The sequence below is a fragment of the Hylobates moloch genome, unplaced genomic scaffold (assembly GCF_009828535.3).
Source record: "Hylobates moloch isolate HMO894 unplaced genomic scaffold, HMol_V3 SCAFFOLD_3, whole genome shotgun sequence".
Taxonomy (NCBI): Eukaryota; Metazoa; Chordata; class Mammalia; order Primates; family Hylobatidae; genus Hylobates; species Hylobates moloch.
Genome location: NW_026652278.1, coordinates 150,312,629 through 150,339,650, shown reverse-complemented (window position 1 = coordinate 150,339,650; position 27,022 = coordinate 150,312,629). Strand labels below are relative to the sequence as shown.

General features: G+C 34.6%; 1 protein-coding gene across 5 annotated transcripts in view; it reads left to right on the top strand.

Moving 5' to 3' along the window:
- Positions 1-27,022, top strand: part of FSTL5 (follistatin like 5) — a 786,207-nt gene that overhangs the window by 506,493 nt on the left and 252,692 nt on the right. For all 5 annotated transcript variants that reach the window (XM_032148724.2, XM_032148716.2, XM_032148719.2 and 2 more), the window contains exon 7: positions 13,097-13,263. In XM_032148724.2, the coding sequence (XP_032004615.1) occupies positions 13,097-13,263 (167 nt within the window). The remainder of the gene's footprint in view (positions 1-13,096; positions 13,264-27,022) is intronic.

The window sequence follows — 27,022 nt, the reverse complement described above, 5'->3', positions numbered from 1 at the left end:
TGCATTAAATTTATAGATGAAGCGGAGAAAAACTGACATCTTGATAATACTTAGTTTTTGTTTTCATGAGCATGGATTGTCTCTTCATTTGTTTCTTTTTTCCTTTTTTTTTTTTTTTTGAGACAGAGTCTCGCTCTGTCACCTAGGCTGGAGTGCCGTGGCATAATCTCAGCTCACTGAAACCTCCGCCTCCCAGATTCAAGCAATTCTTCTGCCTCAGCCTCCTGAGTAGCTGGGATTACAGGCGCGCACCACCACACCCAGCTAACTTTTGTATTTTTAGTAGAGACGGGGTTTCACCATGTTGGTCAGGCTGGTCTCGAACTCCTGACCTCAGGTGATCCACCCACCTCAGCCTCCCAAAGTGCTGGGATTACAGGCGTGAGCCACTGCACTCAGCCTCTTTATTTACTTCTTTAATAAATTCATCCAAGCTTTAAAATTTTTTATATAAATCTTGTACATGTTTCGTTTTCCTCTTTAACTTGTTGATGTGATGAGTACATTTAATTGATTTTTAAATGTTGACCCATTCTTGCATACCTGAGACAAACACCAATGTCTCATAGTGTATAATCATTTTCGTATGTTGTTGGATTCTATTAGCTAATATTTTGTTGAGAATTTTTGCATCTATGCCTAGAAGAGATATTTTTATGCAGCTTTCTTTTCTTGTAATGCTATTGTCTGGTTTTGGTATTAGGGTAATAATGGTCTCAGAGAATGAGTTAGAAAGTGTTTCTTCTGCTGTCTTGTGAAAGAGATTGTAGAGGACTGATACAATTTCTCCCTTAAATGTGTGGTAGAATTCATCAGTGAATCCATCTGGGCCTGATACGTTCTGCTTGGGAAGGTGATTAATAAGTAATGTGATTTCTTTCATAGGTATAAACCTATTCAGATTGCCTGTTTCTACTTAAATGAGTTTTAGCAGATTGTAACTTACAAAGAATTGGTCTGTTTAATCTAGGTTATCAAATTTGTGGGCACAGAATTTTTTGTGTAACTTTTATTATCCTTTAAATGTCTATGGGATCTGTAATAATACTGTATTTTATTTCTGATGTTGGTAATTTTGCCTAGTTTCTTTTTTCTGAGTTACTCTGGTTTGAGGCTTATTGGTTTTATCTTTCAAATAACCAACTTTTGTTTTCATTGATTTTCTGTATTGATTTTTCGTTTTCAATTTTATTTTTTTCATGTTCTAATTTTCATCCTTTCTTTTACCCTGCATACTTTGGATTTAATTTCCTCTTTTTATTTAATTTTCTAAAGTGAAAGATTAGATGATTGATTTCCAAATCTTTCATCTTTGTTAATATATGTATTCAATGCCTGAATCTTTTTAAAATGATTGTTTTCTCCCTTCTCACCTATTATAATGAAGGACTTGAAGTCCCTCCATCTTTGCATTTTTCATCTCTAATGTGTTGAGAATGTTCCCATTCATGATCACAAGATGGCTAATAAAGCTTTAATTATCTCTTCCTCACATGAGAGAAATAAACAGGTAGAAAAATAAAAATAAAAATCAGAATCAGTATGTACTTCACAGGGCAGGTAGGAACATTAAATGAATCAAATACTTTGAAAAATGCTTAGCAAATGATATGTATTCAGTTAATACTCACAATTATTTTCTTTTACCTATGTCCTACAAGGAGTAACTCACTTGTAATGAGATTTTAAACTTAATATAACAAATCTTGCAATGTCAATACCTTACTATTCCAACCTTATAATGTTACCTACAATGTACTTAGAATGTACTTAGAATGTTAAAGTCATTCTGTTATCTGCATCCTTGAATTTTTCAAAGTCATAAAGTTAAAATTAACTTGACTACTTTGAGTGGCCACCCAATTCTTTCTGTTAGTACAGTTTTTGTTAGGTCAGGCTTCACATGGAAACTATTCTGCATAAAAATGAAGTGTTTTCCAAGTTGTGTATGACACACATATCACTGAATAAATAGACTCAACCTTTATTATTTTAGTTTAAAATTCAACTTTATATAATTCATTTGAAGGAGAGAAATTAAATGAAAGTTAACAGAACCCTTGAAAGATAATTGTACATTTATAAGACCACTAAAAGAATGTCAAAGTCATGAATTAAAAAAGAAAATGAGATTCACTATTGTCAATATGTAACACTGCTTGAATTAATATCAAAATATAGTTTTGTCTGTAGTATTGTACTGTCCTTATTATAGAAAAAGAATATGAGAATAAAAAACAAAATTTGAATTCTGCACAAGAATTTTTTCTGCGTCGTTTTACAGAAAAGCTTTCATTGAAAAGTCTTTTATTCATATATTTCTATAATTTCTCAATCTCACTAATAGCATAGGAAGAAACTACCATTTTGCCCTAGTAGCTAAATGCTTTGCTTTTATTTATATTTGTGATTATAAGTTCTCCTAATTACTTTCAGAACTTTTGGCAGAAATAATTATATTCTCAATTTTATATTCAGAACTTTTCTTTCTACTGGCCCCTTTTCCTTAGAATAAACTCCAGATTCTTTTATCCTATTTATTATCATACTGTTCTCTCCCCATATAAGGGTCTTCTCTTTTCTTCTCTGTCCTGTATATTAAAGGAGTCTTAAAAAATTATGTGTTCTTACTTCTGTTATCTCTTTATAACAGCTAAACTCTCTGCCTTTTCTATGTCATAACTCTAAGCTTCTGCACGGGATATGGCTAACTTGGTCCTTGGAAATGGGTCGGCCAGAAAAGTTTGCTAGATGAGGCTTCCTTTACTACAGGAGCAAGTTTATGTATACATTTACGCTCTTGTTCATGGTATATAAGAATTTATGTTGCTTTGTATTTTTCTCAACAGTTATTCTCATTAGACTTTTAAATTCAAGCCAATCTGAAGGGTTTAGGCTTAAATTTTCATCTTCCTAATTGCATAGATAGTTCAGCAATTTTCAGATTTTTCTTAGCCATATAGACTAATTCATAAAGCACTTTTTCAAGTCTTTTATTGATTTCTTGATTGTTTTGTTAATGAGTTGTTTGAATTTTTCTTAGTGATGTGTAGAATAATTTATTTGAAATATAAGATTTTTGTCAGTTTTGTGGGTGGCAATTATCTTCCACTTGGTGGCTTGTGTTTTTGGTCTTTTAATAATATCTTTTGAGGAATAGATATTTTAAATTATAATGTAGTCAAAGTTATAAGTCACTTTCTTTATGGTGAATTCTTTTGTGTCTTGTTAACAAAATCTTTCTCTACTCAATGTTATGGAAATATTATTTTATATTATCTGGCTTTCTTGAACTATCAAAGTTTACTGTTAAACTTTAACATTCATATTTAAATGCTTTTTCTTCTTCTTCATCTTCTTTTTTATTTTATTTTATTTTTTTGCTGTCCACTCCTTGCATCTATGAGTGTTCATCTAGAATCATTTTTCTTCTGTCTGAAAAACATATTTAGAATTTACTTTAAGGCAAGTTTCCTAGACATGCATGTTCATTCTTCTATTTTTTGTAAATATGTTAATTTTATTATAATATTTGTATATTTCTATAAAATTCTAAGATCAGTTTTTATTTTGTTGCATAATTTCCAATATATCATCCTACTGCTTTCTTGTTTCTACTTTTGCTGATGAAATCAGTTATGTGTCTAACTCTCCTTATCATATAGGCAGGCCATATCTTTTAATTCACAAAATTTCAAGATTTCTCTCTGGGCCGGGCGCAGTGGTTCACGCCTGTAATCCCAGCACTTTGGAAGGCCGAGGCGGGCGGATCACAAGGTCGGGAGATTGAGACCATCCTGGCTAACACGGTGAAACCCCATCTTTACTAAAAATACAAAAAATTAGCCAGGCGTGGTAGCGGGCGCCTGTAGTCCCAGCTACTCCGGAGGCTGAGGGAAGAGAATGGCGTGAACCTGGGAGGCGGAGCTTGCAGTGAGTGGAGGTCATGCCACTGCACTCCAGCCTGGGCGAAGGAGTGAGACTGTCTCAGAGCAAAACAACAACAGAAAAGATTTCTCTCTGTCTTTGATAGTCTTTAAAAAAAAAAAAAAAAAACTTTTACTTTAGGTTCAGGTTCAGGGGTACGTGTGCAGGTTTGTTACATTGGTAAATTGAGTGTTCCTAATTTCCTTTAATTTCATTGTTAAGTGACTGACATGGTTTAGCTGTGTCTGCACCCAAATCTCAACTTTAATTGTATCTCCCAGAATTCCTATGTGTTGTGGGAGGGACCCAGGGGGAGGTAATTGAATCGTGGGGGCCAGTCTTACCCCTGTTATTCTTGTGATAATGAATAAGTCTCATGAGATCTGATGGGTTTATCAGGAGTTTCCGCTTTTGCTTCTTCCTCTTTTTCTCTTGCGCTGCCATGTATGAAGTGCCTTTCACCTCCCACAATGATTCTGAGACCTCCCCAGACATGTGGAATTGTAAGTCCAATTAAACTTCTTTTTATTCCCAGTCTTAGTTCCGTCTTTATCAGCAGCATGAAAACTAACTAATAAGGTAAATTGGTACCAGTAGAATGGGGCATTGCTGAAAAGATACCTGAAAATGTGGAAGTGACTGGCACTGGGTATCAGGCAGACGTTAGAACAGTTTGGAGGGCTCAGAAAAAGACAGGAAAATGTGAGAAAGTTCGGAACCTCCTAGAGACTTGTTGAATGGCTTTGACAAAAATGCTGATGGTGATATGAACAATAATATCCAGGCTGAGGTGGTCTCAGATGGAGATGAGGAACTTGTTGGGAACTGGAAAAAAGGTGACTCTTGTTATGTTTTAGCAAAGAGACTGGCAGCATTTTGACCCTTCCCTAGAGATTTGTGAAACTTTGAACTTGGGAGAGATGATTTAGACAATCTGGCAGAAGAAGTTTCTAAGCAGCAAAACATTCAAAAGGTGACTTGGGTGCTATTAAAATATTCCATTTTAAAAGGGAAACAGAGCATACAGTTTGGAAAATTTGCAGCCTGACTATGCGATAGAAAAGAAAAATACATTTTCTGGGGAGAAATTCAAGCCAGCTGCAGAAATTTGCATAAGTAGCAAGGAGCAGGATGTTTTTCCCCAAGACAATTGGGAAAATGTCTCCAGGCCATGCCAGAGACCTTCACCACAGCCCCTCCCGTAACAGGGCCAGAGGCCCAGGAGGAACATGTGGTTTCCTGGGCCAAGCCCTGGGACTCTGTGCTTTGAGCAGCCTAGGGACTTGATGCCCTGCGTCTCACCCCCTCTAGCCGTGGCTGAAAGGAGCCAATGTACAGCTTGGGCTGTGGATTCAGAGAGTGGAAGCCACAAGCCTTGGCAGTTTCCACATGGTGTTGAGCCTGCGGGTGCACAGAAGTCAGGAATTGGGATTGGGGAACCTCTGCCTAGATTTTAAAGGCTGTGTGGAAATGCCCGGATGCCCAGGCATAAGTTTGCTGCAGGGGCAGGGCCCTCATGGAGAACTTCTGCTAGGGCAGTGTGGAAGGAAAAATGTGGGGTTGGAGCCCCCACACAGAGTCCCTACTGGGCCACTGCCTAGTGGAGGTGTAGGAGGAGAGTCACTGTCTTCCAGACCTCAGAATGGTAGCTCCACTGACAGCTTGCAACATGCACCTAGAAAAGCCACAGACATTCAATGCCAGCCTGTGAAAGCAGCTGGGAGGGAGGCTGTACCCTGCAAAGCCACAGGGGCTGAGCTGACCAAGACCATGGGAACCCACTTCTTGCATCAGATGACCTGGAAGTGAGACCTGGAGTCAAAGGAGATCATTTTGGAGCTTTAAAATGTGACTGCCCCCCTGGATTTTGGACTTGTATGGGCCATGTAACCCCTTTGTTTTGGCCAGTATCTCCCATTTGGAATGGCTTCATTTACCCAATACCTGTGTCCACATTGTATCTAGGAAGTAACTAGCTTGTTTTGATTTTAAAGGCTCATAGGAGAAAGGGACTTGCCTTGTCTCAGATGAGACTTTGGACTGTGGACTTTTGGGTTAATACTGAAATAAGACTTTGGGGGACTGTTGGGAAGGCATGATTGGTTTTGAAATGCGAGGACATGAGATTTGGAGGGTCCAGAGGAGGAATAATATGATTTGGCTGTGTCCCTACCCAAATCTCATCTTGAATTCTATTTCCCAGAATTCTCATGTGTTGTAGGAGGGACCCAGGGGAAGGTAACTGAATCATGGGGGCCGATCTTTCCTGTGCTATTCTCTTGATAGTGAGTAAGTCTCAAGAGATCTAATGGGTTTATCAGGAGCGGCTGCTTTGCTTCTTCCTCATTTTTCTCCTTCCGCTGCCATGTAAGAAGTGCCCTTCACCTCCTGCCATGTTTCTGAGGCCTCCCCAGCCTCAGAATCTGTGGAACTGTAAGTCCAGTTAAGCCTCTTTTTCTTCCCAGTCTCAGATATGTCTTTATCATCAGCGTGAAAATGGACTAATACAGTGACTCAGTGTGAATTAGCCTAGTATTTTGTTCGCTTTGCTTGAAATTTGATGTGCTTCTTCCATCTATTGATTGGTGTCTTTTACATTTATGGAAAACTGTCAGCTGCTATTTGTTCAAATATTACTTTTCCTCCATTTTTTTTCTATTTTCTCATTCTGGGATTCAAAAGAACCCTGGTTTCATTAACCTTATCTGGTTTTTGCTTTTTATTCAGTAAAGTTTCATTTAATCTCTTTTCTAGCTTACTATTTCTCTTTTTTGCTGTGTCTAATCTGACCTTAAGTACGTACATTTAATTATTAATTTCAGATAGGATAGCTTTTACTTTTATAATTTCTACTTGATTTTTCACAAACTTGTAATGTTTATAGTTCTATTTTTTATGGTAAAAATTTCTTACCTGGAATTTTATTTTCATAAACATAATACATCTTACAATCTTATTGGATTATTTTTAGTGTTATGTGTTGTTTCTGCTCCTTCTCATCATGCTGTCTTCTCTTTTGGTGGGCCATATTATAGTTATAGTTTTCTGGGTATTGTAAATACAAAATTGTTTATAACAAGGATTGGATGACTATAATGATATTAACTTACTCCAGAGAGATTTTGTGTAAGACGTCTAGGTGACAGCATGCTGCAGTCCATATATTCAGTTTCAGATGGTGGCACCTTAAAGTCTTAGCACAGAGATGGACACTCTCCATTATTTTCCCTATCCGTTATGCCTGGAAGACAATAAGCTACATAAGAACATCTAAGTATTGCTGTTATCTCTTCAAAATGGAAAAAATCCTCAACAGAATGTGCAATTCCAGGTGTAATCTCATCTCTGAGTTATAGTTCTCTTCAGAATATAGACTGAGCAGTTCCTCACTATTCTGATATTTCTCTAATGCTTTTAAGAATAAATTATTTGTATTTATTTATTTATTTATTTATTTATTTATTTATTTTTTTTTGAGACGGAGTCTTTCTCTGCCCCCCAGGCTGGAGTGCAGTGGCGCGATCTCGGCTCACCGCAACCTCCACCTCCTGGGTTCACGCCATTCTCCTGCCTCAGCCTCCCGAGTAGCTGGGAATACAGGCGCCCACCAACACGCCCGGCTAATTTTTTGTGTTTTTAGTAGAGACGGGGTTTCACCGTGTTAGCCAGGATGGTCTCGATCTCCTGACCTCGTGATCCGCCCGCCTCAGCCTCCCAAAGTGCTGGGATTACAGGCTTGAGCCACCACGCCCGGCTAATTATTTGTATTTAGTTCATGCTGTTTATGTGTTTGTTTGCTGTGGTGTAACTTCTGTGAATGTATTAGTCTAATTTATCCAGTCCGTTGTTACCAAAACGAAGTTTCTAGATCTTTTAAATTTTGTTTTGTTTTAATTTTATAAGACCAATTATAATAAAAGCATATAATATTTAACAGGTAGACATTTAGTCTCGAAGATTCTAAGCATTTCATCATAATAAATGTATGAATATCTTGGCCTGTCTAAATTATGTAAGCATTACCATTTATTTTGAAATCACCTATTTCCTGACAAAATATGCCGTCAGAATTTCCTTGTTGTTAAAAACCTTGTTATTAAGTAATTGTGGCTATCTTATTATGAGAATAACTAATTTATTCCATTTACAGTTTCTAAGTGATTTTCTTTTTTGATCTATTTCTAGCTTAATATTGTATTACTATCTGCATTTAATTAGCAATTTCTTTACTGACGTAGAGAGAGGTAAAGTACCCGTTATTAGGAAACATTACTGACAAAATTTATTCTAGGCTTCATTCCTATAATAGAAATTATAGGCATGATGAGGATAATAAGATTTTGAGTCTAGTGTTTAAACAGATTTAGTGAAATATTTAACCTAAGTCTATAGTTAGGGAAATCAAAGATGTCGATATTTAGAAAAGCAGAATCTTGGTTATGGAAAACTTGCTCTTCTTACGATTTTAAAAGATATCTTCAGTCAAGGTTCCTAAAATCATCCTTTTTAAACTAGTGTTTCACAAATATTCATAATATTTCATTTTTTTCTATGTGTGTTAAAATCACATAATATTAGGTCTTTGAGGAATTGCCATACTGTCTTCCACAATGGTTCAATTAATTTACACTCCCACTGACCCAGTAATCCCATTACAATATTAATTATCCTATTACAATACAATATTAATTATCCTATTACAAAGACACATGCACACAAATTGAAGTTCATTGCAGCACTATTCCTAATAGCAAGGACATGGAATCAGCCTAAATCCCCATTAATGATACACTGGATAAAGAAAATGTGGTACATATACAGTATGGGATACTATGAAGCCATAAAAAAAGAACAAGATCATGTTCTTTGCCAGGACATGAATGGAGCTGGAGACCATAATCCTTAGTGAATTAATGCAGGAACAGAAAACCAAATACCACATATTCTCACTTATAAGTGGGAGCTAAATAATGAGAACACATGGACACATAGATGGGAACAACACACACTGGGGCCTATTAGAGCATGGAGGGTGGGAGGAAGGAGAGGTTCAGGAAAAATAACTAATGAGTACTTGGCTTAATACCTAGGTAATGAAATAATCTGTACAACAAATCCCCATGACACACACTGACCTATGTAACAAACCCATACATGTATCCCTGAACTTAAAATAAAACTTAAAAAATATGACATATTTTTACCCAAATTTATATTATTACTGGTAGGACCTAGTTGCTATTGAAATCAATGCCTCATAAATACCCACTAATCATGCTGCAAGTTGTGCTAAACTATACTTGTGTCTTTGGCTTCAGATCCTTCTAGCAGACACTTCAAATATTTCATTCCTTTAAAGCAAGCTCTTAGTTTTTCTCTAAGCCAAGTTGTAAAAATGAGAAAGCATAGAGAAGGATTCACAGTGTGAAAGTATTTTACTTGCCTCTTAACTTCCCTAAGTAATCAAAAACAAAAGCTGAATTAAAAAAGTAGTAATAGTCCTCATAATGTGAGAGCAGAAAAAAAATCATTAAAATTTTGCCTTAAATACTTGAGAGGGCTTCCAAGAGGAGGCAGAGTTTATAGATGAAAGCAGTGCTGAAGTGTGTCAAAACACTCAGTACCATATGTTATACTTAGCCTATATGTTTTTACCTTTTGCTAGGGCACCAGGTGACTCTGGACACATGATACATGTTGAGGTTATTAGAGCAGAAAGGATGCAGAGGGGTATAAAATGATTGGTGCTATTTGTTGCAAAGATAGTTTCTGTACATAACTAGCATAAGCTGTTTGCATATAGAATGCTATAAAATGAAACAAGTCATTATTAATGTATATCCAAGAAAACATGAATTAACTATAGTTAATAAAAGATTGTTTTCAAATTTTGTTTCAAAATCCTTGTTTTTGAAGTAGCAACTGTAGTCACTAAAATGTACACACACACTCAGAGGCAATTTACAATAATAGATATAAAAATCGTTTTAAAATTGGATTACAGCTTGATTCATAGCTGTTGTTTTACATATTAATGCATTTCTAGAAATAATGATCATGTATCTACAAAACTTATAATTTTGGCATTTTATAAGCATTTCACTCAACATTGAAACATCCTTGATATAATTTAAGAATAAAAATGTTTAACATTTTTAACTCGCAATATTAAATCTGTGCTAATCTGTGCTTCTTAATAACTATCACAAGACAAATAAAGATGGGCATGGCAATTCTGTAGCTAAAATAAATTGTGCTGCTAAATTTATTTCAGGAAAAGGCCATTTGATTTTGAGATGTAACCAGTGAACATAATTGTCTTGGTGTATTTTTTCTATACAACATAGTAGGGAAGAGCTGAAACATACAGCATGAAATATGCAGAAAACAAATCTAAGAAATTATCAAATATATAGTTATTTAATAATAAGTATTACCAAGAAATATATTTGAAGTTATTTTAAAATGTAGGCATAAAATTAAAAAGTAAGTTTTTCTGTGCATGTTAATATTCCCAGTGAATAGTAATTCTTTATTCTAATTACACATCTTCTAAAAAAATACATTTTAGAAAGATTGCCCACATAATGTTATGCCAAATCTCAGCATTTATTCTGAGATGATTATATTATCTAATTACCATTGTAATATATAACTATAAAAAGCACAACTAATTCAAATGGCCTGGGACCTAATAACAGATGCGGAAGGGTTAGTGAAGAGATTCCAGGGTAACTTAGTAGCAATTGTATTTCTAAGTGGCAGAATAGCCAATGTTTACATGCTGTTTTTAGAACCAGATGTCCCATTATCTCCTCTGTAATTTAATGAGGAACCAGAAGCTGAAATTCAGGAATGTAAATGGGAAATTATTAATAATTCTTACATGATACTGTACATGATGCCATTACTTTTATAATGTTCTCACTTTCTGTAAGTTTGTAACATTAAACGAAGACATAAACACTGTATCTGCAGATTTCAACTTTTAGTGTTTCGAATTAATTGAATAATTTTAAACTTATTTATGTATATATATGTCTCCTTATGCGTGTATGTGTGTGTTTATGTTTCTGTGTGTGTATGTGTGGTTTTATATGTGTACACATATGTGATATATAACAGAGACATGTCATATGTATATGACAGAATATATATTAATCTAAAACAGACTGAAAGTATTCCCTTTTTTTTTTTGAGACGAATTCTCACTGTGACGCACAGGCTGGAGTACAGTGGCATGATCTTGGCTCACTGCAACCTCTGCCTCCCGGGTTCAAGAGATTCTCCTGCCTCAGCCTCCCAAGTAGCTGGGACTACAGGCATGAGCCACAATGCCTGGCTTTTTTTTCTATTTTTAGTAGAGACGGGGTTTCATCATGTTGGCCAGGCTCGAACTCCTCACTTCAAGTGATCCGCCTGCCTCTGCCTCCCAAGATGCTGAAATTACAGGCGTGAGCCACCGTACCTGGCCTTCCCTATGTTCTTATTATTCAGGAAGCATTGAAATAAATGGGAATATGGCTAAATCTGATTCAAGGTTAGACTCTTCACACAAAGAAATGGACAAGATGTTTGTTGTCCATTTCTATCGGGTTATTGTCTCTATTTTGGGTGATGTAACAAACCAAACAATGAGTTTGGGCTGAGGCTTTCTCTACTAGGATTTTCCAATTTCAAGAGCATTCCTGTTCACTTTGACAACACAAAACAATGATAACTTAAATAAGAGTGACTTTAGGTTTAGAGATTAGATGCTATATAACAGAATAGGAGTGTGAGTATATTTCTGTTTCATTTTATCAGATAATTAGTGTCAGCCAGTGGTGAAAACACCACAGATCACTCAACATTTAACGTGTGTGTGTTGAGCGGGTGGTGGATTATATGTTTAATCCAGGCCTTAATCCAAACACATATGCCATGTTTGGCATTGCAATTTGTGATGATACCAAAAACCAAATAACTCTTTATTGGATATTTGCGTTCTATAAAACTCACTTGTTTAGCATCTCAAGGGGAAGACAGGATTAAGAAATAGAGACAAAGTGGTAGAATGCTGAGAGGGAGGGAGGGGGCTTTCTCAAGAAGAGTGCAGCCATTGCACATGATCATATTTATTACAAGTTAGGACACCACTTTCCTCACTCAATCCCAGTGACAAATATCACAACTTTAACAAGGGAACAAAGGACAATTATTTCACTCCTCTATATTGACATTTAAGTCAGAATTTGTGGTGTTTCATTTGTGGTATTCCTAACGTGGTCAAGACTGTGAGCAAAGTCAAAATACAAGACTCAAATCATAAGGTAGAAAACTTCATGTCTGTGAATGTCAGCAGGAAACAAAAGGGCAGTTTTTACATGGATGCAGAATTGGCAGACATTATCATAGTCATCTCTCATGAAAATTGACAATGATACAGTTGATAATTCTCCTAATTGGTAAGGATTATCTGAAAACCAAAAAGGACAGCCGGATCCAGATTTCAAATAATGTTGTCCAGCAACAGACAGAAATGTGTACTTTGGCAGAAATTATCAGCAGAAATGTGCACACTGGTTAGTTAAAATATGATATTTATCTTTAAGAATCATGAAATAACTAGCAATACCAATGCGACCTGGTAAAGACAGCTGATGGAATTTTACTTAATTGCTGTTTGGTCAGTGAACTTCAGATTTTTACTTCTTCAACTTCCCAAACAAATCTTACGCCTTCAGAGTCAATAGGTTTCCCAGCAAAAAGATTCATTTTACTGTCTACTGCAGTCAGCAGTGATCTCATCTAACCTGCAATATAAATCTATCAGTGAATAAACAGCATCATTTTTATTCAATGCCGATGACACACTACATGTCGATTTGGCAGTTAAATAATTTATCTCTCTTTTGGGTGCAATCTGCCAGGCTTATTATAACTCTACTTCTGATATTCATTTCATGCTTAATAGTTCTGTGCCTCATGAGGATGCTTGCCAATCAATTAAATTGAAATGTCATTCTGACCTTTTATTGGAAACAATTTTCTCTTTTTTCGTTTCATCATAAGCTTTTTTCCCTTTTATTCAAATTAAAAACCTTAATTACTAGTATTCAGAAACTTTATACTATTAACCTTACAAAACTACATGCTCATCAACATTACTGACACTTCGTCTTTACAGAAGTGATCCAGTTGAGTCTGCCAGAAGATCAGAAACTAAGCATCACTGCAGCAACTGTGGGACAAAGTGCTGTTCTGAGCTGTGCCATTCAAGGAACCCTGAGACCTCCCATTATCTGGAAAAGGAACAATATTATTCTAAATAATTTAGATTTGGAAGACATCAATGTGAGTACATAAATAGAGTTGCTTTATAATGTATATATTTCATGTGATATACTCTAGACTTTGTGATGTCGGGGGAGCTTAATGAATATTGGATGCAGAGTAAAAGAGAATTATTGGAACATTGCTATATCTAATCTACTGGATGAGAGGTGCACTATAGGTCCTTTGGAATTATCCAAATCATTTGTATTGGTATAGTAAAATGGTTTTGTGGCAATGTATTGGTGAGAAAATAAATTGGTACAAAATCTTTACAGGAAATATCTATTAAGTTTTAATATGTAAATATTTTTATTCTATAAATCCACATATGGGATTTATTCCTATTAATATACCTGTATGTGTGTTCAAGCACATATGTATGAAATTGTTCACCTTCACAATTTTGTAAAAGGAAAAATTAAAATGCCATCAATAGGAAATGTGATTGTATGGATGTGTGTATGTTTGTTTGTACGTAATAGGAATCTATAGCCATTAGAAATCAGTGAGGGGGATTTATATGTGCTAACATGAAAATATAATATTTATATGTGTTTATGTTAAAATATCCTATTATCTTACAGAACACTTCTATGTGTCTAAAAATATATGTTGTTAATTTATAGAAAATTTCTAAAACTGTATGAAATAATTCACAGTGTTGGTTCTAAGGATAAGGATAGGATCAGGATAGAATTAGACTTACTTCTAATATATATTCTTTTTTACTTTTTTCATTTCTAACATGTGCATATATTAATTTTCAATAAGAAAGGATTTTAAAAACTAATACTTCACATGGTTACTTACTAATAATGTTCCAATACCTATGAAACACATTCTAGAAAGATCACAGATTTGTATGACTGGCATCACGTGGCTTTCACTGAAATAATTACAGTAAGTACAGGAATGTAATACTCTGATTGGTCAATCTGGGGTCGTGTGTTCACTGGGCCAATAGGGACTATACCAACTCCCATGAAGTCATCTATGCTATTATTGAGTAAAAGCTGGATAGTTTCTCAATAAATGAGTAGGTCAAAAAAAAAAAAAAAAAGCTCTCAGAAGCCTTTGTACCTTTGTACTCTACTACTCTTAGTTAATTATCTCTGAAAATAATATTTGCATGTCAAAATCTGACTGTCAGAATATCTATAATTATAAATGTATCTATTTAATGGTCTCATGGTTGAGAAGCAGCCTATAGCTTGTGAAAAATCAAAAGACAATGAAGACACTTTCTGCTTTCAACATGTCATAATGTATTTGAAACAAGAAATATTAATCAAAGCAAAAAAATATTTTCCTAGCATGAAAGAACATGTTTTTCTACTCAGGATCATTTTTAGAAATTCGGAATTTAAACTTAATTCAAGAAAGTACAGCTTCAAAAGTGCAACCAAAACAGAAACAAACTCAAGGGCAATCACCTGTTCCTTCCATGTTATCTGTTTAGAGTGAGCATCAAAAAGTGAACATTATCCTACAAGATGAAAAGTAAAAATTGTGTGCTTATGGGGTATCTGTGGAAATGAGGTGGGGCAATCCCTTGCTTTAGTGATTTTGAAGTTTTGTGTTCTCTTTCATATTTTTTATCCTCATTCAAGAAAGCCATCACCTTTCCTCTTATTCTTGGCCACTTCATAAAGAACCCCTAAAACACAGGCCTGAGATGCAAGCCCAAACTCCTATTGGTTACATTTTCCTAATGTTTTTGTTTAATGTCCTAGAATATATCAAAAACACAGAGTTTCTTCAATTTTTATCATTTTTTGTTTTGATGGAGCTTTTCTAAGTTTGCATATATGTGGAAACTTTTCTTAAAGACTATCTGGAGAATAATGCTTAATTCTCTAAGATGCCAAGAGCATTGAGCACATATCTCGGGTGCATTTAAGATACTTTGAGAGACAAAGCCCTTGACAGCATCACTGTGGATTTGCTTTATGGGTTGTCATTTCTACACTTTATCTTTTCTTTTTTTTATTGCCATCCATACTCTTAAGCTTTCCACTATTGTTTTTAATAGGCGCAGTGTATTTGAGGGTGCTGTGGTCTGAAAACCATAATTTTAAACTCATTTAAATTATTTCAAGAATAATTTGAAAGTATATGCTATGATTGATATTCTCTGGACAACTTGCAAAAGTGGACACATTCTTGTACATGGATCTGAGAAATTCTTTTGTTTCCATCCTAATACTTCACTCTGTTTCAGAAATTCAAAATTTTTGGAAAAATGATCACTGGATATGTCAGGTCTCTAAAATATACATAAAAATTAGATAAGTTCTTGCACAAATACATTTTATTGGATAAAGTTATTTTGTATAAACTTTATGGAACAGATACATTTTGAGAATTTTAAAAATGTTTTCAATATTTAGAAAGTTTCAGTTTCATTTTGAGCCATATTTAGTTAAGCTGAACAAACATTCCAAATCTATAGTGTACACAGAACTATCAGCTTCTCAAAATTAAAACAGCAGCGTGCAAAGATATCTTTCAAAGAGGAATATTTATTCAAATTTCCAATATATTCTTGGTGTTTTTAAGTACTATAGTTTCAACAGTCAAATTATGAAAATACATTTTGATGCATTTATCAATATAACTAGTAATGTGACAAATGTAAAATATCAGTTAAACTGTCTTTCATTTGATACTTATTTATGCTTAAAATTTGCTAATAAGGACTTCACTGTGTAAATAAACAACATACATGTATTTATTTATTCATTTTTCAGTACTGTCTAATGGATATCTGATGTGTTTTCTGGTTACCCAACACCTTTTGAATAGCCCTTCAGTGTTTTGGCAATTCTTACCCTATTATTTTTGCTGGCTAAGTTGGAAATAAAAAATCTTATTTGTTTAGCCCTCCTTGTAGTTAGGGAGCAGATATGTAAATAAGGCTGTAACACAGAAACCAATGAACAAGATTCCATTTCATGAATAAGAACAGGAAAATGCAGGTGTTCTACAAAATTTATTCTCTCCACCATTCTTCCTGTGACAGAGGACACTATTTTCAAGGACAGCAGTGACAAAAGCTCTGGAGTTTTTCAGTGTTCAGCTACGATGGGGTCTCCAATGGGCCTATTTCAGTATATGCCTTGGGCATCTTTGCTGGCATTTTAGACCCCAAGCGTGATACTCTGCTCTCTTGAACATTCTACAAGCTTCCTAATAGTCTTTATTAAATTTCTTGCCTGCTTAAAACTACCTGGAATGGGTTCTGTTCTTTGCCACTAAGAATGTTGTCTAATTCATTTTGGGGTTTAATTACATTAAGAAATATCTATAATTCTATTTGCATAAGATGAGTTTTTCATTGTTAGATATGGATTTCTGATGTGTTGAAAGACTTTCAAAAAGGTCATATGTGAGTCAGTGTATATACCCTATAAGTACATTATCTATTTTTACAAAAATGAATTTAATTCCCATCAAATTATATAAAGTTAAATTAATAAGTGCCTTTCATGTCAAAGGAAAGCAGTGACAATTTGCAATATCCTCTCTGACTTTTGAATATGTATATTAGGTAGGATTAAATGTATAGTCACCTAGACAACACATAAATACATTTTAATTGCAAACAATTAAAATAATATAGATGTATTTTAAAAACATAACTGCCCTTCATTTCTTATATCCCCTCATTTTTATATTCGCTGTATTTAATTAAAATATATTTTTATTTAATTCTTGAGTGCAGAAGAAATCCCGTGTGCATACATGTACTCTTTTCATGCATTGCATATATAATTTTATTTCTTTAATAGGATGGGTTAATATTACCTCATGATCTCATTACCTCTTTATCTCACTAGCCCTAAGAACAACAACTCTATGAAGCAGAGAATCTTATGCCCATTTACGTGGGTGAATTTTTGTTTGCTTGTTTGTTTGTCCTATAGATGGTCTGGCTCGTTGTCCAGGCTGGTGTGCAGTGGTAGAATCACAGCTCACTGTAGCCTTGAACTCCTGGGCTCAAGTGATCCTCCCACCTCAACCTCCCAAGTAGCTAGGACTACAGATGTGAGCCACTGCACCTAACTATTTTTTAAATTTTTTTGTAGAGACGGGGTTTCTGGGCTGGCCAGGCTGGTCTCAGAATCCTAGCCTCAAGTGATCCTCCTGCTTTGGCCTCAAAGCTCTGGGTTTACAGGCATGACCCACTGAAGACTGATAATAAAAGAGATACTTAACTGTTTACCCAAGGTCACTGAACTAAGTGGTATCAAGTGCTGGGATTTTTACGTAGCCCGGTCGCCTCAAGAGCAGGAGTTAAACCACTGTGTGCGAGTGAGGTAATCCAGTTTTCTGGTGCTCTTTGGAAAATACGTCCCAAATAATTCTAACCCTTATATGTTACAGCTAGATTTGCTATACTGTGCTATTATGTGTGGGACTTATTGATATTCAATTGATGTTTGAAGATTTTCGTTTTGTCTGTTTTACATTTTGCATCGAATGAGTAAAAGCATACCACCAAACTACAGGAGCCATTATGACATTGGTTTGCAACATGGGCTGTGGATTCAAACTGTCTGGATTCCAGTTAATCTTCAGTCACATAAGAATGATGTGATATCAAGAAAATTATTTAAACCCTCTGTGCCTCAGCACCTTATCTGTAAAATAAAGATAACAGTAACATTAACTCATAGTTTTTGGTGAGAATTAATGAGAAAAAACACTTTAAATCTGTTGACACCGTATGAGGCACATTACAAGTTTTCTATGAAACGACATCTGCTTTTTCTCTTCTCTTTCTTTCCCTTTCTTCCCCTCCCTTCCCCTTTCTTCTCTTCCTCCTTATATATGTTTCGAGGAGTACATATACCCTGAACCTACCTAAAAAAATAGGAATTTACTATTAGGTTACATATAGTACCAAGAAAGATTGGGAATTCACAGGAAACGCTGGAAACAAATTTTATCTAGTTATAATAGCCACTGTAAATGGAGAAATGGAAGAATTTCTTTTTTTTTTTTTTTTCATTTCAAGGAAGGTTTAGGAATCATGCTATCTTTTCTCCTGATTAGCAATCTTTTATTAATCCCTGTTCTAAAAAATCTGCCATTATATTCACTCAGCTGGATGAATCTGCCTGTATCTGTGTCCTGGATCCTCTGTATGCCCACATTTCTGAAAAAGCTAAATGCCTTATTTTGATTTGGTTCCTGGTTTGTGAGTTCCTTTGGTAAAGGAAACTGAATTAAGCAAGCTGAGGCGGGCATAAAGACAAATATAGAGTATTGAGAGAAACCTGGAGAGGAAATAAAATAGAATTGGTTGTCAGGATTGGCAGTCAGGGGTGAAAGAAAAAGAGAAGTTGAAATGTGGAACTGTTTTGGATGTGTTAACATGACCGAGAAAGTTGTCAGGAAGGAGTTGCACAGCAGAATTGGTTTTGCTTTGTTTGTTTTTACTTGAGAGAAACTAGGTCTAAACATTTTAGACATTATTGTCCACATTATATTTATAATATCTAGAGTTGCTCACCGTTCAGTAACTTATATATAGTCCAGTCTAAATTCAACACCTAAGTCAAATTATGTCATATTAAACTAGATTTCAATATTAGTTTTGCCACTTCTTAGCTACATGCCTACAATGGATTTATAAAATAAATTTAAACTTTAGTTTCTTCATTTGTAATAAGGAGGTTGTCATAAAATTCAGTGGTATACCGTGTGTTCAATGAAATATATGTCATTTATTCTGTTCAATATGGCATTGTTGATCATGTTTGATACCAAATGTAAAGCTCCCCAAAATATTATTTCTTTGAAGAAAGCATTGTGTAATTTATATTATTATAAGTCAACCACTTTACAGGTAGGGTTGCTAGACAAAATACAGAACTCCCAGGTAAATTTGAATTTCAGATATACTATAAATATTTTTATTGTATTATACACTTTTACAAAAATCACTTTGTTGATCTGAAATTCAACATTAATTGAATTTTTCTAATGCTATATTTGGTAAGTTTGGCACTTTATTTACATGAAACTCAATGGTTTGAATACTGTGTATTTTAAGTGACTTTCCTACAAATGATAATGTGGCTTATACTACTGGGATCAAATGTTTGAACTGTGAAGATACCATGTGAATTTTATCTATTATGTTTGTACATTTCTATTGTTTTCTCATTGTTCCACTTAGTATTTTCTTCTCTCCATCTATCTAAACTGTGTTACTATTAGCTTCCAGCACAGAGTAGAATAGATTGGGGGAAAATAAGTAAAAGTTCTAAGACTTTACTATTTTATAAAATATACTGTATACAGCTTTCATTATTTTTGCTCCATAAAGCACATGGATCTCAATCGCTTATCTTTTTCTCTAGCATTCCAAGACCATGGCTTCCATCCACAAGGTAATCTCAGGGTTCAAGCAGGCTGCTGGAGCTCCAGCCATCAAACTATATTCCATAAATCTGTATTCCAGTTCCATAGCAGTATAAAGCAGGTGAAAGATAAATGACACTTATCGCTGCTCTTGTAAAGAGTCTTCCTGGATATCCCACAACCATTTATAGATCTCTGGCATGCAATAACTACAAAAATCATAGCAGGGAGGCTAGTAAATATAATCATTTAGCTAGGCACACTACTCAGCATTCTGTTACAAAGGAAGAACAGAAGAATGACTATTTGGTGACAACAAGCAATGTTTACTACTCTATATAAGGTCATCTAAGAGAGTATAAAGTTTCTTTTTTATTGTTTTGCTGAATTGATTAGATATGATTATCTATTGTATTTCAAATTTAACTAACTCTGCATATCATTTTTATACCTTTGGTAAACTGAAGCAGCCTTCAGTTTGTTTGTTGTTTGTTTTGCTTTTATAGGCCTTTTCTTAATTATGCTTTATTTATTTGTTTATTGACATTCAGATTGATGTGTTTTTATGCTGAACATTTCTTTTTGTAAGGATTGAGTTTAATTCTGCTGTCAAGGAAGAAAAATAAAACAGGTTTCATAAGAACCTCAACCGTCTTAAAAAGAAGTATAAACATCAGTTTCATAAACAGTTTGAGAAAAGGAAATTTGCAGGCATACTAATTTAAAATTGAAATGCTGGGTCCACACGTAAATTACAAGGTCCTGAATTATCTTTCTCATTATATAGGTTTTAAGGGTTTGAATTAGACCAAATTTTTGCCTCTAGTAATCTGAACATCTGGTTCAGGTGTTCAGTTGCGTAGTTGTCTGCTGTTAACAGGTCAATATAGTTTGCATTAGAAATTTTGTTGTTTGCATATCTGACACTAGTAGCTATATTTTACCTGTGCTCACCAGCCTGCACCTGTTGATTTCTCTGTGCTTATTGAAATTTTCCATAAGTTATAGAAGATCTGAACCATTGCCCGAAGAACATGTTCTTCTTAGTTTTTGTCCATAAAATGTACTGTTGTGTACACATTCAGGAGCCAATTAGTATCGGAAAAAGATGTGACATGTGTGAATTTAGACCCTCACTTTCCAAGAAATCATGTCTCTAATACCATAAGACAGGCAGCTTTTTAATATTGCTAATAGAACCTAGATTTAGGGCCCTTCAGTGCATAGATTGTACATGTCACAGGAGGGGCACTAGCAATTTTGTATTCATAGTTTTGCATTATTTTTCTTAAAGAGGACCAAACCCAAATTGTGTAAACAGTAGACCTGACAAATCTTGGATTTATTCCTGTCTTACAGAAAGTTATTGTGTACTAGGTGCCATTTTTAGAACCATGAGAATCAGTAAATTCATGAAAGAAGTACTGAAGAGATGTTTGTCTCCCCGATTCACTTCTTCTTTCTTTTTTAAAAATTGAGATAAGAATACTTAACATAATTTCTGTCCTCTCATGAAACGGGAGAAGTTCCCTTGTCCACTTAACAGGGTGTGCGACAGGGCTGTGGCTCACTTCTTCATGCCCCGCTGCTCAAACCTCTACGGGAGCATACAGATGGGCAGGCTGTGGGGCTCCAATCCCCTGGCAGCGTCTAGGGGTGAATGTTTACAGCTGAATCCCCAGTAGGCATGTGTTACAGGGTGCTCTTTTAGTTTTGCTCTTTCATTTTGCAGTCTATAGGCGGCTTGTGTTAACCAGCTCAATTAGACCCTTTACCTTGTTGCAAGGACAGAGAGCTTTCTGTATCCTGAGATTCTTGCCTTGGTGTACTGGAAGAATAGGCTCACACATGGGCTTGGAGAATGAGTGCAAAGTTTTATTGAGTGGAAGCAGCTCTCAGCAGATGGGGGAGCCAGAAGGGAGATGGTTTTCCCCTGGAGTCGGTCATTTGGCGGCCCGGGCTCTCCTCCAATTGCCTCAGCCAAACTCCGTGTCCTTCTGCCAGTCGGTGGCTGCTAGCATGCTGGTGCCTGTCAGCGTGTTCCTCTTTGCGTCGAGCTGCCTGTGTGTCTGCCTGCTGGAATCTAGGGGGGTTTTATAGGTACAGGATGGGGGCGTAGCAGGCCAGGTGGTTTTGGGAAATACTACATTCGGGCAGGAAAACAAAAATGCCTGTCCTCATCTGGGTCCATAGGAGTGGAGCCCTAGCCAGGGACCATACCTTCCTCTACCCAGCGCTTCCCTTCCCCCTTTCCGTATCATTTAAAGGGACCATGCTTTTCCCTTCCCATCACTCCCATATCATTAACACATTTTGAAGTGCACAATACAATATGTCAACTATCAGCATGATGTTTTATAGCAGATCTCTAAAACTTATTTATCTTGCATCACTGAAACTTTATACCCGTTAAGAATAACTCCCCGTTTTCCCTTCCCGCAGCCCCTGGAAACCACCATTCTACTCTCTTTCTATGACTTTAATTTTTTTAGATTTCTCGTATAAATGGAATTTATATTCTATAACTGGCTGATTACCCTCAGCATTATATCCTCTATGTTCATCCATATTGTCAATTATGGCAAGATATTCTCTTATTTTTTCAGACTGAATTATTTTATTATATATAATATATTATATATATATATATATATATATATATCTCCATTCATCTGTTGATGGACATTTATGTTATCTCCTTTGTTGACTATGGTGAATAATGCTACAATAACATGTGTGTGCAGGTATCTCTTTGAGATAATGATTTCAATTATTTTAGATATGCTGGAAGTGGGGTTGTTGGATCATATTGTAGTTCCACTTTTAATTTTTTTGTGGAACCACCATACTGTTTTCTATAGTGGACGCACAATTTTACATTCCCAACAGTGTGCATATCCTTGAAAACACACATACATGCACACACACACACGCACATAACAAGTGTTAAGATAGATAGATAGATAGATAGATAGATAGATAGATGATAGACAGATAGATAGGCAGATAGATATCCATTCTAACATGTGAGGTGATATCGTACTGTGCCTGGGACTTGAGTTCTGCTGATGATTAGTGATGTTGAACATTTTTTCATACACCTGTTGGACATTTGTATGTCTTTTTTAGAGAAATGTCTATTCAATTATTTTACTCCTTTTTAATTGTTTTTGTGTGTGTGTGTTTGTGGCTGTTGTTGACATACAGAAAAGGCACTTGACAGAATGCAATGCTCTTTCACCATAAAAACTCTCAACAAACTAGGTGTAGAGGGAATTAACACAATGAAGTCACATATAAAAATCCCACCCCTAACATCATACTCAGTATTGAAAAGTAAAGCTATTTTTCTATGAGTAGGAACAGGGTAAGAATGCAACTCTCAACATTTCTATTCCACATAGTACTGGAAGTCTTAGCCAAATCAATTAGGCAAGTAAAAGAATTAAAAGGCATCCAAATTATAAAGGAAAAAGTAAAATATGTGTGTTTGCAGAAAACATGATCATATGTGTAGAAAACCCTAAAAACTACACCCGCATCACATCCCCTAATACATTAGAGGTAACAAATGAATTCAGTCTAGTTGAAAGATACCAAATCAACATATATCAGTTGCTGATTTGAGCGAATCTATTCATTATCAATTATCTAAAAAGAAATTAATCCACATTATCCAAAGCAATGTACAGAACCAGTTTAATCCTTACCAAAATCTTGGCATTTTTTTTTACAGAAATAAAAACAACAATCCTGAAATTTATATGGAACCACAAGAACCCTGAATAGCCAAAGTAACACTGAAAAAGAAGAAACAAAACTAAAGTATTTCATTTCCTTATTTCAAAACTTACTACTAAGCTACATTAATTAAAACAGCATGGCACCAGCATAAAGACAGATATATTGGCCTATGGAACAATATACAGGGTCTGTGCATAGATGTTCAATTGATCTTCTAGAAAGGTACCAAAAATACACAGTGGAGAAAGTATCATCTCTTCAACAAATCTTGTTGAGAGGACTGGATATTCACATGCAAAAGAATCAGGTTGGACTTTTGTCTTACACCTTATACAAAAGTCAACTCAAAATGAAATAAATACTAAATAAAGACCTGTCACTGTAAAATTCCTAAATGAAAACATAGGGGAAAAGCCTCATGGCATTGGTCTTGGCAGTGATTTCTTGAATATGACACCAAAAGCACAGGCAACAAAAGCAAAAATAGGTAAAGGGGAATACATCAAACTAAATAGTTTCTGCATAACAAAGGAAACAATCAATAAAGTGGAAAGGCAATGTATGAAAGTAGAGAAAATATTTGCAAACTCTATATCTAATAAAAGGTTACTATTAAAATAAAGAACTTATACAACTCAATTGCAAAAATAAATAAAAATAGTAATAATAAAAACAATACTAACCTGATTAAAAGATCATCATTTGTATGGTAATTCTCTTTCTGCAACTTACGTGGAGTGGCTCATAGCATATACAGTTGATCTCTATTTAAAGGAAAGTATTCTGTTGAAAAGAAAAACACAGACAGATAATAAACAACTGAAATTATAATTTTAATTCAACCAGAATTCAATTGCAGGTGTGGCAGCTTGCCATGTTATTTTTTTGTTTGTTTGTAAAAAGATTTTCTGCAGTGCCTAGCTAGCAAAATTAGCAATGGGAGAAAATATATCAAAACATAATACAATTTTCATAATATGTCTGGATTTTAGATATCATTACATTCTTAATAGAGAATATTATATCTTATAAAAAAGGTTTCAGAATATGTACTATACTTCAAAAGTATAAGTAATATACTCAAATCATGTCTAGATTTCAGAGACTGAGCGATTTTAATAGTTGAGGCTTCTAACAAAACTGCTGAATTTTTAATATTTAAAGCAGTGAGAAAATACAACTTTTCTACTTAAAAGTATAAAGTGTATACACATGCATAAATATATATAGTATATGAGATATATATTATAGAGAGAGTGCTAGAAAAAATATATATAATATATGAGATATATAATACATGATATATATTATATATGATATACATTATATATGATATATTTTATATCTATATTATATATAGATATATATATATGAGAAAGGGTTTTTGCCCTTTAGGCTATTCATTGCTAACAGAACCCAAATTTTATATCATTGATAAAAATAATTTAATCTGCAAAATTGTTTTTTAACATTTTAGAAAGCTAAAGTGTTATTTTTTAATATAGTGTGCATTAGAGGATACCATCAAACTCAGATATTTAAAAATACGGCTATTGACTTTTTTCTTCTCCAGACTATTAATAATGCACTTCTTATTCCACTTCAACTAAAAACTTAGAAATTTAATATTTTTAATAGAATACATCATTCACCGCATAATTTTTATCACTGATTCATTTTTAATATAGGCCTGAGGACATTGTGGCTCTTAAAATCCAAGTGGAATCAGAGAATATTTATGATTCAAAAGCTTCTAAGCCAAATAAAGCAGGGAGCATTGGCATAGCTGAGGAAGTTGGATTTCTTTCACAAATATAAAACATGGAACGTGCATTAATTTTCTGTCTAAATACAAAAAATTAACGCAAGTCATGTAGGTTCAATAGTAATTATTAAATTAGAGACATGGCATGTAATCATAAGTATTGTCGAACAGTGCACTGTTTTAAAATGAATATTCTTTCTAAGTAAATTTTTACTGCTGATTTATTAGAGTACTGCATATTGCAATTCACTTCACAAACAAGTCTTAAAATCAGTAATTTAAAACGTATTTTTAAAGGTCTTATTCATATCATTTTGGAACTTATTGGTGAAGATAACAATATATAAAAATACAATGTCCATGTGTAAGTGAGTGGCAGAAATATTTACAAAGAAGCCTGTGTAACTGGTAATTTTAAGTTTAGTTTCTAAAATTATTTTTTAAATATTATTTACATGTTCATAAGGAATATTAACATAGAAACATAATTTTATCATGACTTTCTTTAAATAATGCCTAAACATCTATTCATATTTATTTTTAAATGTATAAAGCATGTGTTTTTAATTTTTTTTTTGGCATTATCTTTCTAAGCTCATGGCTGCAAGTGCTATGTTTACCCTGAGAAATTCCAAAGTTAAGTTTTTCTACTTGCAATTTGCCTTTTGAGTCTCAAATTTTTTTATTTGAATATGCAAAATTACTAGAAATATTTTTATCTTAAAACCTATGTACTTGCAGTGTTTCTTAGTTAACGTAGGTATAGCTAGAAAACCAAGTCTGGCTAAGTTTTAACCCCATTTTTTCCTCAAATCTAATCTGTCACAAAACCTTGTGAATTTAACTTTTTCATTTATCTCAAATTCATTATGTCCTCTTATTTCCACTGTAGCTGCCTTAGTTTAAGGCCTGTCATTTCTCACCTTCAAACTTTATCCTTGCCCATTGAGACTGCTCCTTCACTTTCAACCTGCACTTCATATTATAACCAGAGAGGTCTTCATAAAATTTACATGTGACCATTTCACTTTCCCTTTAAAATCCCTTAATGGCTTCTTCTAACTTTCTGAGAAAAAAATAAAGTCTTTAGCTTATTCTAGAAAACTTATTTCTCTATTAATTCTTCCTACTATTCTCCCATGTTCACACTTTACTACAAGTTCTCCAGAACACAAGCTGTTCTCTCATTCCATTGTTTTATTACTACCGTTCTTTTTTTCTTTTTATTTTTTATTTATTTATTTATTTTTGTGACAGAGTTTCATTCTTGTTGCCCTGGCCGGAGTGCAATGGTACACCCTCGGCTCACTACAACTTCCACCTCCCGAGTTCAAGCGATTCTCCTGCCTCAGCCTCCAGAGTAGCTAGGATTACAGACATGGGCCACCACGCTCAGCTAATTTTGTATTTTTAGTAGAGATAGAGTTTCACCACATTGGCCAGGCTGGCCTTGAACTCCTGACCTCATCTGATCTGCCCTCCTTGGCCTCCCAAAGTGCTGGGATTACAGGCTTGAGCCACCGTGCCCAGCCGTTACTACTGTTCTTGAATACATTCTTCTCTCCTTCTCTACTGAGAAACCTTCTCTTGTCATTTTTATCTACCTAAATCCAGTGTGTCCTTCAAAAGTAAACAAACGCCTCTTGTGCCTGAACTTGCTCTTTTTCTTTTTAAAGTTCTTCATCTAAAAACTAGAGTACTTGTTGCATCAGAATAAAACTATTACTGTTCTCACTTTTCTTCTCTGGACTACAAACTCTGTGCAAAGGACCTTTACCAATTCAACTTTGTGTTATGATGTTTGCACTGTACTGACACATAGTAGGTACTCAATATTTTTTAAGTGTGCAAATAACAAGTCACGTAATGGTGGTTCTTATACTGACTGAAAAGCGA